This window comes from Aphidius gifuensis, linkage group LG6 (assembly GCF_014905175.1).
Source record: "Aphidius gifuensis isolate YNYX2018 linkage group LG6, ASM1490517v1, whole genome shotgun sequence".
Classification (NCBI taxonomy): domain Eukaryota; kingdom Metazoa; phylum Arthropoda; class Insecta; order Hymenoptera; family Braconidae; genus Aphidius; species Aphidius gifuensis.
This window is the reverse complement of record NC_057793.1, coordinates 57,310-70,520: the sequence shown is the minus strand read 5'-3', so window position 1 is coordinate 70,520 and position 13,211 is coordinate 57,310. Positions and strand designations below refer to the sequence as shown.

General features: G+C 27.6%; 4 protein-coding genes across 6 annotated transcripts; 2 read left to right on the top strand and 2 right to left on the bottom strand.

The window, feature by feature from the left end:
* Positions 1 to 45: 45 nt before the first annotated feature.
* On the top strand, positions 46 to 7,972 carry LOC122858553 (phosphatidylinositol 4-kinase alpha). The gene is given in 5 exon segments (XM_044161492.1): positions 46 to 538; positions 606 to 1,893; positions 1,973 to 2,035; positions 2,231 to 5,515; positions 5,518 to 7,972. Coding segments are annotated over 5 exon segments (6,780 nt in total). The 5' UTR covers positions 46 to 448; the 3' UTR covers positions 7,572 to 7,972.
* Positions 7,820 to 8,603, bottom strand: LOC122858555 (NADH dehydrogenase [ubiquinone] 1 alpha subcomplex subunit 7-like). Its single transcript, XM_044161496.1, has 3 exons — positions 8,410 to 8,603; positions 8,110 to 8,288; positions 7,820 to 8,033 (listed from the first exon to the last, which is right to left on the bottom strand). The coding sequence occupies exons 1-3, from the start codon at positions 8,476 to 8,478 to the stop codon at positions 7,913 to 7,915; spliced, it is 369 nt and encodes a 122-aa protein (XP_044017431.1). The 5' UTR covers positions 8,479 to 8,603; the 3' UTR covers positions 7,820 to 7,912.
* A 119-nt stretch (positions 8,604 to 8,722) lies between these two features.
* LOC122858554 (SET and MYND domain-containing protein 5) lies at positions 8,723 to 10,733 on the bottom strand. Of its 3 annotated transcripts, XM_044161495.1 has the most exons (7): positions 10,546 to 10,733; positions 10,306 to 10,363; positions 10,130 to 10,198; positions 9,764 to 10,056; positions 9,378 to 9,693; positions 9,134 to 9,311; positions 8,723 to 9,060 (listed from the first exon to the last, which is right to left on the bottom strand). In XM_044161495.1, the coding sequence occupies exons 3-7, from the start codon at positions 10,172 to 10,174 to the stop codon at positions 8,723 to 8,725; spliced, it is 1,170 nt and encodes a 389-aa protein (XP_044017430.1). In that variant the 5' UTR covers positions 10,175 to 10,198; positions 10,306 to 10,363; positions 10,546 to 10,733. The 3 variants fall into 3 exon arrangements, with proteins under 3 accessions (XP_044017430.1, XP_044017428.1, XP_044017429.1); XM_044161493.1 differs by having other exon boundaries at positions 10,130 to 10,363; XM_044161494.1 differs by lacking the exon at positions 10,306 to 10,363.
* Positions 10,734 to 11,603: 870 nt separating this feature from the next.
* LOC122858552 (congested-like trachea protein) lies at positions 11,604 to 13,094 on the top strand. Its single transcript, XM_044161491.1, has 5 exons — positions 11,604 to 11,964; positions 12,060 to 12,174; positions 12,247 to 12,564; positions 12,636 to 12,809; positions 12,887 to 13,094. The coding sequence occupies exons 1-5, from the start codon at positions 11,869 to 11,871 to the stop codon at positions 13,069 to 13,071; spliced, it is 888 nt and encodes a 295-aa protein (XP_044017426.1). The 5' UTR covers positions 11,604 to 11,868; the 3' UTR covers positions 13,072 to 13,094.
* Positions 13,095 to 13,211: the final 117 nt, after the last annotated feature.

Genomic DNA, 13,211 nt, shown 5'->3' with positions numbered 1-13,211 from the left:
ATTCATGAAAACTCGGCGAAAACTGTCGCTGAATATGTATAAATTGAAGTTTATTATTATTATTATTGTTGTTGTTGTTGTCAGTTGTTGTTGTTGTTGTGCGCAAGACGTTGACGTAATAATAAAAAAATAAATAATAATTAAGTTGAAGGATAATTTATAATAGGTATACATGTCTATATTTATTTTTCCAACAAAATAAAATAATTGTACATACCTCAACATACCTATATGTATTCAATGAATCATTGTGTCTGATGTTACATATTAAATTACGTCAATATAATAAAATGTCAAAAAATTGGCCATAATATTACTTAAAGAGAGAGAGAGAAAGTGCATTTATTTTTATTTATATTATTATTATTATTTAACTGATTGAATAGAAAAAAAAAAAATAATTATTTAATCACCTCTAATAATAATATTCACCATCATCATCATCATCATGGGTGCTGATGAAAAATTATTTTTCACAAAAACTGTTCAACATTTAGCAAGATCATTAGCTGGAATACGACCAACACCATGGGACAGGGTATAATTAATATTTTTAAAATTAAATTAATTAATAAGACAACATAATAATAAATTTAATATTTTAGGTAAATCGTTTATTTAAATTATGTCCACAAGAATCACAACAAGGAATTTATCGTATTGATCAACGTGGACAAGATGCAATAATAGCACTTGGTATTTATTTTCTTGAATCAAATTTACAACATCGTGATAAAATATTACCATATTTATTACGTTTATTGCGTGCATTGCCAAAAGTTGTTTGGCTTGATGAAATAAAAATAAGACCATCTGAGAGAATTCCAGTTGCTGAAAGATTTAGTTTTTGTTTAAATACATTATTGAGTGATGTTGCTGTACGTTGTCCAGAATCAAATGAAGAAATAATATCAACACAAGTTGAAACACTTGTTATTATAACAAATAAAATATTTGATAATAAAAATGATAATAATAATAGTAATGATGGTGGTGGTGGTGGTAATAGTATGCAAGCTAAATTATTATTATGTAAATGTCATGTACCAATATTAATTGGTTTAGCAAGATCAATGGGTAGATTTGCTTGTGTTGATCCACCATTATTATGTAGAATATTTCCACATCCAGATAATGTTATAAATAATTCTACCAATTATAATAATTCTAATCAATCATCACCAACTAGACGTCATTGTAGTTTTTCAAATTATCGTTCAATAATACCACGTTCATTGAGTGGTAATATTAATCCAAATTTACAAATTGATTGTGCACAAGCTGTACTTGCAATTGGTGATAATAATTTTCATAATAACAATAATAATAATAATAATATTAAATTAAAAAGACCATCATTTGATTCATATTTATCTATACAATATGATCCTTGTACATATTTTTTTACTCGTTATGGCTCGAGTTTTAATCAATTTCCACAAATGAGATGTAATGAAAATCCAGATAAAAGAACTGGTTTATTATTTAATATTGTACATTTACGTAGTATCCTTGAACTTGCTAAAAAATTATTAACAAAAGATACACTTAAATATTTGGATGATGAAACACAAAAAATATATTTATCTGGTCAAATACAAATATTTCCATATCGTTCATACAGTGAAACAATGAATTTAGTTATGGTTACATTGTTACGTGAATTATTACAAAATCAAAAAGATTTACCAATACCATTTACTGGTGATGTACAAGAATTTGTCAAGGGTCTATTTATATCTGGACAAACTGAATTACATTCATTACAACATGATGCCAGTGAGAGAGAAGATTATGATACAAATTATCGTACAGTAAATAGATTCAAGGTCAATGTTATGGCTAATTCAGCATGTGTTGATTTACTTGTATGGGCAATTGGTGATGAAACTGGTAATAATAATAATATATTTTAAACTTAAACTTAATCTCTATCTTATCTTATCTTAAATAAAAATATCAATTTTTCTAGTACATGGAGAATATAATTTGACTGCACTATTTGCAGATATCACTTCTATGCTAAATGACGAGGGTTGTTAATGTTTTTTATTTTTTCTTTAATAGTTTTAACTAATTAAAGTGTGATAAAAAGCTTTTCAACATTTAATAACATAACTAACTAATATACCTAAATGTTTTTTTCCTTAAATAAAAATTTAGTCTAACATCAACTATTAATACTACTATTATTGATATTATTGCTAATGATAAAATTTAATTTCAACAGGTGCTGATAGTCTTTGCAGTCGTTTAACGGAAAAAATAAATTCAAATCATGGACCAAAATTGGTATTGGCACATATGCCATTGTTGATGGTTTGTTTAGAGGGTCTTGGTAAACTTGCTCAAAAATTTCCAAATATTGCAATAACATCAACATATAATCTTCGTGATTTTTTAATGAATCCATCACCAATACTTGTTAAATTATATGCACAAATATGTGAAAAAAAAAATGATCAAAAAGATAATCAATTTCGTGCAACTGTTGAAGGAAAAGAAATATTAAATATTATAAAACTTACAACAACAATGACAACAACATCAACATCAACATCATCAACATCATCAACACCACATTCACCAGCACAAATGGCATTTGAAAAATTACGTGATGCTGCTATTAATAATTTATGTATTGCATTAGAAGCAGCACAGCCAGTATATCCAAATTGTGTACCAGCACTTGTTAGTAGTGCATCAACAAGAATGTGTAGATTAGAAAATAATAATACATCATCAAATCAACTTATTGCTGAAAATATTATGATAATGCTTGGTCATGTTGCTGTTGCATTAAAAGATACACCAAAAACAACAAGTAGTATATTACAATTTTTTGAACAAAGTTTTTGTAGAATACCAAGTGCACTTGATTCACTTATTGTTGATCAACTTGGCTGTATGATTATTGCAAAATGTGATACACGTGGTGATATTATGCAAATGTTTTCTGTATCGCTAGAATCAAGTTGTTCATCAAATTCATCAAATATTGATAGAAAACAATATAGACATGTTACTGGTGCTGTTACAAATGCATTAGCAAATATTGCTGCTAATTTACAGGGTGAAGAAGAATTGGATAAATTATTATTACGTTTATTACAATTATTTGTATCAATTGGTCTTGAGGGTAAACGTCAAAGTGAAAAAACAACAACATCATCTGGTGGTTCATCTGGTTCATCTGGTTCATCTGGTTCATCAACAATGACTAAAATATCTGGTTCAATTGCTGGTAATCTTGGTTCTCTAATACCAGTTATTGCAATACTTGTACGTCGTTTATCACCAATAAGACAACCAAGTACACGTGTATTAAAATTATTTAAAGATTTTTGGTTGTATTGTGTTATATTTGGTTTTGTACCAATTGAACCAGCATCATCAAGATATTGGCCAAATGAATGGTATGATGGTGTACGTGAAATAGCTATTAAATCACCATATTTAATTGCTCAAACAAATTCAAAGTTGGAAATGCGTGAGTTACAATATACATCAGCAGTACGTAATGAAAGTGTATCATTATCAGAATTACAAGAATTACGTAATCAAATATTAAAAATGAGTATTAGATCTGGTGATATTGCAACGTATGTATCAAAAATGCAATTTGCACAAATAACATATTTATTGTCTGTTTATTGGGTTGAAACATTACGTGTATCAAATAATACAGAACCAAGTTTACAACCAATTATGGAATATTTAAGTGATACAGATTTACAAAAAGATAAAAGTGGCATGTGGCAATGTATATGTAGTGTTGGTGATTCTGTATTTATTAAATTTAAAGATGTCATGCAACGTAAACCTAAAAATGAAAAACGTGAACGTGAACTTGAAAATCATGCACAATTTTTATTAGTTAATTTTAATCATGTACATAAACAAATACGTCGTGTTGCTGATAAATATTTATCAGCACTTGTTGATGCATTTCCTCATTTATTATGGAATTGTCGTGTATTATGGAGTATGTTGGATATATTACAAGTACTTGCATTTTCATTACAATTAGATCCAAATGAAGAAACACCAACACTTGCAATACCTGGTACATCATTTAGTATACATTTAATGGATTCACTTGAAGCCAGAGAAATTATTGTTAAAGATTTTGCAGCAAGATGTAAAGGTATTGTACAAGAAGCCATGAAATGGGCACCACATGCAACAAGATCACATTTACAAGAATATATTAATCAAATACCAACATCTGGTATGTGGCATCATGGTGGTCTTGCACTTGCAACTGATTCAGTACTTGAATTTGTTGATTTAGGTGTATCATCATCATCATCATCCTCAACAGCAACATCATCATCATCAAATCATTATGGTAGTGATGGTGGTGGTGGTGGTGGTAGTGGTGGTGATGGTAATAATGGTGGTACTGTTGTTGATAATAATAATAGTAGTGGCAATAGTTATATAAATAATAGTAATTATAATAGTGGTGGTGGTGGTGGTGGTGGTGCATATGGTAATACAAATACAAATTCAATTGATAAACGTATACGTGGAACAAAAGGTGCTAGTTCATGGTTATTATCAATGATGTCAAGAAGATCTTGGTATGCTGGTGAAGTAACTGGTATGCTTGATTTAGCACGTGTTGAATCACCAACATCAGATGTACATCCAGAGGAGGGTAGAAAAATTGTCATTGATCGTGTTATTGCTGCTGTTAAAAATGCATGTCATAATAAAAATGATAGAATGCATCAAGGTGCATTGTGGCGTGCAACAGCATTATTAATATTAATACCAGGTGTACATAGAAGGCTATTGTATGTTGTTGCTGGTTCACAAATTGAATTATTTACAACAACAGCAATGACAACAGCTGTTGAATGTTGGCAATGGATATTAACTGCTCGACCAGATTTAAAACTACGTTTTCTTCAAGAAATGTTATCAGCTTGGCAATATACTGTTGATAAAAAAATTGGCTTATTTTCATTACAAAAAGATGAAGTTAGTCCATTAGCTGTTTATGAAGGTTGTAATTTAACATCAAATCCACCATTTGTTAAACCACATGAAATATGGATAACATTTATTGTTGAATTAATTGAAACAGCAAAATATTGTTGTCAAGAAACAATTGAAATGATTGCAATGTTATTACACAGATCATTACCAATGACTGTTGGTACATCAACAAATAATGAACCAAATTTAAATCGTCATATTGCTGCTGTTGGTGCACGTTTTAAATTATTATCATGTGGTTTAATTTTACTTCAAGGTGATACATTACAAAAATCATTAAGTAAAAATATATTACGTGAACGTGTTTATTGTAATTGTTTAGATTATTTTTGTCGTGAACGTCAAACACCAACACAAGAAATGGATCAATTAAAAGATGATATTGTAACGTTAATTAGATTTTGGCAAATAATGCATAGTGATAAAAAATATTTAATAATGTCAGGTGAAAGTGATTTTGAGGTACTTGTTGAACAACAAAATAATTTATCAACAACAACAACATCAACCAAATCAACAATCAACACACATTAACACAACATAATAACAATAATAATTATAGTGGTGGTGGTAATAATTACAACAACAATTATAATACAACCAATACAATACCATTATCAACAAGTACAAATACAATTGGTACAAGTAAAAAAAGTAATCGTAATAATAATATCAATAAAAGACAAACAAATAGTAATTTATTTGTCAAAGATTATATTAAAAAACGTAATTTAATACTTGAATTACTTGCTGTTGAAATTGAATTATTACTTGTATGGCATAATCCTGGTTGTCGACCAGAACTACAAATACATGGTGAAGCATCAATATCTGAATGGCGTTCAAAATCAATGAATGAACGTTGGAAAGATTATACACGTCTTGCATGGGATATAAGTCCAGTACTTGCTGTATATTTACCAGTTAGATTACGTAATACTGATGCAATTATAAAAGAAATACAAAGACTTGTTAGATTAAAACCAGGACCAGTTATGCATATACCAGAAGCTCTACAATATCTTGTTACAACTGATACATTACTAAATGATGCACCAGAACTTGTTTATATGTTAAATTGGTCACGTGTATCACCAATACAAGCATTAGCATATTTTTCAAGACAATTTCCACATCATCCAATATCAGCACAATATGCTGTTAGTGTATTAGATAGTTATCCAGCAGATGCTGTATTATTTTATATACCACAATTGGTACAAGCTGTTAGACATGATACAATGGGTTATGTTATTGAATTTATTAAAAATATATCAAAAAAATCACAAGTTGTTGCACATCAGCTAATATGGAATATGCATGTAAACATGTATATGGATGAAGATAAACAAATAAAAGATCCAACTTTATATGACATACTAGATAATCTTATTAAAACAATATTATCATCATTATCAGGACCAGCAAAACAATTTTATGATCGTGAATTTTCGTTTTTTGAAAAAATAACAAATATATCTGGTGAAATACGTGCTTATCCAAAAGGACATGAAAGAAAAGATGCATGTTTAAAAGCATTAAGTAAAATTGTTGTACAACCTGGTTGTTATTTACCATCAAATCCTGAGGCAATGGTTATTGATATTGATTATAATAGTGGTAGACCAATGCAGAGTGCTGCAAAAGCACCATTTTTAGCTAAATTTAAAGTACAAAAATATGGTATTAAAGAATTGGAAAATATTGCAATGGCTGTATCAACTGATGTTGCAACAACTCAAGCTGATATTAAATCTCGTGGTGGTGGTGGTGGTTTAGAAAATTGGCAAGCAGCAATATTTAAAGTTGGTGATGATGTTAGACAAGATATGCTTGCATTACAAGTTATTGGTATATTTAAAAATATATTTCAAAAAGTTGGATTAAATTTATTTTTATTTCCTTATCGTGTTGTTGCAACAGCACCTGGTTGTGGTGTTATTGAATGTGTACCAAATGCTGAATCAAGAGATCAACTTGGACGTCAAACTGATTTTGGAATGTATGAATATTTTTTAGCTAAATATGGCAATGAAACAAGTAAAGAATTTCAAAATGCACGAAGAAATTTTATAAAATCAATGGCTGCATATAGTGTTATAACATATTTATTACAAATAAAAGATCGTCATAATGGTAATATTATGCTTGACAATGAGGGACATATAATACATATTGATTTTGGTTTTATGTTTGAAAGTTCACCTGGTGGTAATCTTGGTTTTGAGCCAGATATTAAATTAACTGATGAAATGGTACTTGTTATGGGTGGTAAAATGGAAGCAGCACCATTTAGATGGTTTATGGAATTATGTGTACAAGCATTTTTAGCTGTTAGACCATATCAAGAAGCAATAATATCACTTGTATCATTAATGCTTGATACTGGATTACCATGTTTTCGTGGACAAACTATTAAATTATTACGTAGTCGTTTTGCACCAACAGTTACTGATCGTGAAGCTGCTGTATTTATGGGTGGTGTTATACGTAATAGTTTTCTCAACTTTCGTACAAAAACATATGACATGATACAATATTATCAAAATCAAATACCATACTAATACAAATACTAATTAATTTCAAAATTTTATCAGTGTCAAAATATAAAAAATGTTGTTATTAATATTATTAAAAAATTATAAATATACCTATATATATTATATCTATATCTATGTATGTATATCATCTACAATACACATTCCTCCAATGTTGACTATGAAAATTAAATTATCATAAGAATAAATATAAATAAATAAATAAATAAATATATTATATTGTTATTGAATTGTTGATTGTTTTTTTTTTTTCAATTATCCATTTATTATTTATATTTACAACAATTGGCCAATTATAGGTATATATATATATTTTTCTACTTATGTCATTGTTTTGTTCATATTATTTATTTCTGAAATATAGACTGTCCAACTTGATCAGGATAAATTGGTTCTGGTGGTGGTATTAATTTACCATGATAAACATCATTTGGTGTTATTGGTTTAACATTTGCTGACACAGCAGATCTAAAATTTAAATTTATTATTATTAATATACCTACAAGTTGAAAAATAAATAATTAAATAAATAAATATTATTAACCCATCAGATAATTGTTTGTTCATGGCAATAATTGTTGGTGGTTCAACAAGACGTCTTGCATCTCGAGTATGATAATATACTTTCGATGTCTTGTGAAAGGGTCCACCTGGTATTTTTGGTGGAGGCTGAGTACGAGATGAAAGATCATCAGCAAATCTCAGATGAGGAACAAATTTTCTCTATTTGAAAAAAGCAAAAAAACACCATAATATTAATATTTAATTATTACGTAAAATAATGATGATTAATTTTGACAAGATAAAATAGGTTAATTTATAAAAAAAAAAAAAAAAAACTCACTCCACGAACTAAATCTCTGAATATTTGAATAAGTGGACCAACATCACGATGTCCAACTTTTCCTCCCATTTTTAAATAACAAACTTATAATGTTTATTTATTTTATTTTTTGTCTAAATAATTGTTTATTATTATATTGACCTTATTGATGTCAATTGACGTACCAAAATAAAAATGTCTCTCTCTCTTTTTCTCTTTCTATAACTACGCACTCTTCAGGCAACCAGCTCAAACTTTTAGAAAAATAAAAAAATAAAAACAAGTACAAATATGTAATTTTTTTTTTTTTTTGATTATTTATTATTAATTATCATCAATCAGAAGACATGTCATCGTCATCCTCGTCATCATCATCATCAGATGTTACATCAGGATCATCAGCTTGGTCGATACACTTGTCACATTGACATTTAAATAAATAAAGTGAACTCAATGCTTTCTGTCGTGAATGTCGACTTCGTTCCAATTCACATTCATCTAAATATCCAATAGTTACTTCTTCACCAGGTTGAATATTTTTAATTGCCTTGACAACAAGTGTACTATTTGAATATGGAAATTCAATAATTGCATTTGGTGAGCAACTGTGATTAATTGATGATTGAAGAGCATACAAACCAGATCCTTCATTATTTAAAAATGATCCAGCAACTTGAAATTTAAATTTAAAAAAATATATTAGTTTAATAAATATAATTTATTATCATCATCATCATCATCATACCTTCATCCATTTGATCATATAGCTGATCGATAAATTTATCAACATGAATACGTTCATCTGCTGGCAATTCAAGTGCTGTTACATTTTTAACCCATCTTGAAAATGCACTTGTTCCAATACCTTGGCCATTTGTACCAATTAATCCCAATAAACTTCTAAAACCCTCTGGTGTTGTCCACTTGAAAAATTTAAATAAAATGAAATAAATAAGTTAATAATGTTTTTTTTTAAATAAATGACTTACATGTGGTACATGTTCAGTGTTGATGGTGTATTCCATCATTTCACGTAGCACATCAATTTGTCCAATAAATTTATCACCCAATAAATTATGAACAATTTGTTGATCATTATTAATTGTTTTATGACAAAATTCATTGAAGCCAGATAATACAGCTGCTTTGTCTGGTGATTGATTGACAATTGCAATGATTTTAGCAATTAACATTATTGTTGCTGTTTCTGGTGGATAATGCATTTGTTTCCACGTTTCTTTTAATCTAATCAATGGATTTGATGGATCTTTTACTCTTGATTGAAGACAAACAACTTGATGATATCTAATAATTAACAAATATGTAAATATGTAGGTATATATATATATGTTTAAAATAATAAAAATAATATTACTTTTGATATGCCTCATTTAGACAATCGACACTACAATAGCCAATACCACATGCTGGACATTGTGTTATTTTATTTTTTTGTGTTTCACAACATTCTTGATGGGGTAATATTAAATTTTTATTTCCAGTCAAACGTCTTGCATTTTCTTCAGCTGTTTCCAAGGGTTGCATGCAATTGTCACATGCCAAATATCCACAATCAGCATTCCAAGAAAATTGACAACTTACTAATGGCTTTTCAGTAAATATTTCATCACCATCTTTATATGAAGAAAGAGCAATTAATCCTTTGCCCTGAAATAAATAAATATTATATTATATTTTATAAAAAAGATACTTGTATCTATATATATTAGTATATATTTACCTTTTCTTCACTTATTATTTGCACTTGATAATTCATTGTTGTCATAATGAAAGTATGAAACAATGTGAGCTAATAAAAATAATTGTTGTTAAAAAAATTGACGTGCGTTTTAATTTATAATAATATTACTTAATTTAAAGTAGAGTGTTTATGAGCTTTGGACGATATAATTATACTTTTTGTCTATTTTTTATATCTGTATGACCCAATCTTCTTGGTATGCATTTAAAATTGCTAGGTTATAAACACATGTAAAAAAAAAAACAGTAAAATAAAAAAATTTGTATAAATTAACAATGTATTATTATTATTAAGTATAAAAATGAATTTAAAAAAATATTGTTTCAACAAACTTGAATTGCAATGAAATAATAATGATTAATAAATAAAACTTAATAAATTTTTTTTTAACTCACATTTTAGACTATTTTATTGGTGATTTTATTAACAATATTTAGAGTAATAATAAGAGACACTTTTTGACATTTAATTTTTTTATTTATTTGAGCTTTAAAAAACACGTGTAAACATTAATTTAGAGAGTGTAAACTGTATTCTGTAAAGAGAGTGGCAGAGAGAGATAGTCACACATATAAATAATTTGGCTGCGTATGTGTGATTGTGTGCGTTAAATTTGCGCAAGCCTGGTCAGCCCCGGCAGAAAAATATAATTCTTCTCGTTTGAATTTTTTCGACTGGAGAAATACGGAGAAATACGGAGAAATATTTCTACCGTATTTTTACGAAAAACAATTAATAATTTTTTTAAATTTAATTTTGTTTTATTTTTAAAAAGAATAATTATATACCTATATTTGTTTATTTATCTATTTGTTCATTTATTTATTTGTTTTCAATGATATACACATGAAAATTATGATAAAATATTTTTTCATTAATTAGGTACTTGTTACTTATTATAGTCTAAAATTTATATTTATTACAGCATCAAAAATAACACATGGGCTTTTTTATTTTGATTGATTTATTGTAAATTTTTAATAGTCTTTCATAAATTATGTTATGATACTTTATAAAATAGTAAAAAGTTTCATTACCAATAATCCAAATACATGAGGTTCCATGTTTTCTTTGTCATTATGTTAATGTGATTAATTTACTTTTTCTTTTTATCCCACATAAGATTAATGTATTGGCAATTTGGCATCATGATTAAAATAATCTAGTTTTGTTTTATAAAATTTATCAAAAGTTTATTTTTATAAAACAAAACTAGATTATTTTTTTCACAAATTTCATCAAAGAACATTCGAACAATTAATCGGTTAGTTAATTTGAAAATTACGTGCTCCGAAAGCGGAGAAAAGGCGGAGAAATTCAGTCAGCTGTTTAACATTGACGACGACGACGAGAAAGACTGAGAAAGACATAGTTAGAAAGAGAGAGAGAGAGAGAGTGCAAGTTCAAAGTCCAGCTAAATAATTGCATCATCAACAAGTTGCAAAGTTGTATGTATGTGCATATGATAATTATTGGTTGCAACTTGCAAGCAGCATGGCAGCATCATCGACTACTTATATTAAGTTTTACTATTATTTAGCTAGCCTAGCCAACTTTATGTACATAATAATTTTTTCTACTATTTGTCATTGACACACTTAAATAGTTAGTTAATCAATTAATAGAAGATATTAAATTAAATTAAATATAGGTATATTTTTATTATTAAAAAATCAATAATTATTTAAATAATTAAAAACAATTAAAAATAATTAAAAATGACTGAAACTTCACATTATATTGAAAGTTTTGTAAGTGGTGGTGTTGGTGGTGTATGTACAGTTGTAGTTGGACATCCTCTTGATACGATTAAAGTAAGATTTATTTATTCATTTAATTTAGAAAAAAAAAAAATTGAATTAAATTAAATTATTTGTTGTATTGTTGTATTATTGTTATTGATATTTAGGTTAGATTGCAAACATCTCCAATACCAAAACCTGGTGAATCACCACTTTACAAAGGAACATGGGATTGTGCAAAAAAAACTGTTGCAAAAGAAGGATTTCGTGGTCTTTACAAAGGTAATTCATTTATCGAATTAAATTATATTAAAAATTTGTATATTAATATATTAATAAAATTTAAATTAATAGGCATGGGTGCTCCATTGACTGGTGTTGCTCCAGTATTTGCAATAAGTTTTTTGGGTTATGGACTTGGTAAAGATTTACAAAAAAATAAAAATCAAGATGATGAATTGACATTGATACAATTATTTAATGCTGGTGCATTCAGTGGTATATTTACAACAAGTATATTGGCACCTGGTGAAAGAATCAAATGTTTATTACAAGTTCAACACAATCAAGGTACCTCAACTTACAATGGACCTGTTGATTGTGCAAAAAAATTGTATAAACAAGGTGGTATACGTAGTATATACAAAGGAACTGGACTAACATTATTAAGAGGTAAATAATTAAATAATTAAATAATTTTAATTATAAATTAATTAATTAATAATTGCATCATTTATTTCAAGATATACCTGCAAGTGGAGTTTATTTTTTGACATATGATGGATTAAAAAGATACATGTCAAAAGATAATCAGCCACCTGGTATATTACCAACAATATTTGCTGGTGGATGTGCTGGTATTACAAATTGGATTGTTGCTATGCCACCTGATGTTTTAAAGAGTCGATTCCAAGCTGGTAATTATTATTATTTAAAAAAAAAAATATTATTTATAAATTACCTATATTAATTATATTTGTTGTTGTTGTTGTAGCACCTGAAGGAACATACAAGGGTATTGGTGATGTATTTAAAGTATTGATGCGTCAAGAGGGTCCATTTGCACTTTACAAAGGATTTGTGCCAGTTATGCTCAGGGCTTTTCCAGCAAATGCAGCATGTTTTGTTGGTTTTGAATTATCAGTTAGGTTATTTAAATGGGCATCATCAAATTTATAATAATATATTTATTTTCTAATGAATATTTTATATTTTGTATTATATTATTATATAGATCTTAGCCCTTTATACAAATTTCATAAATACATACTTTTTTTTTTTTTTCTATTGCTATAAAACTAATTTTGCCAATTTATTAT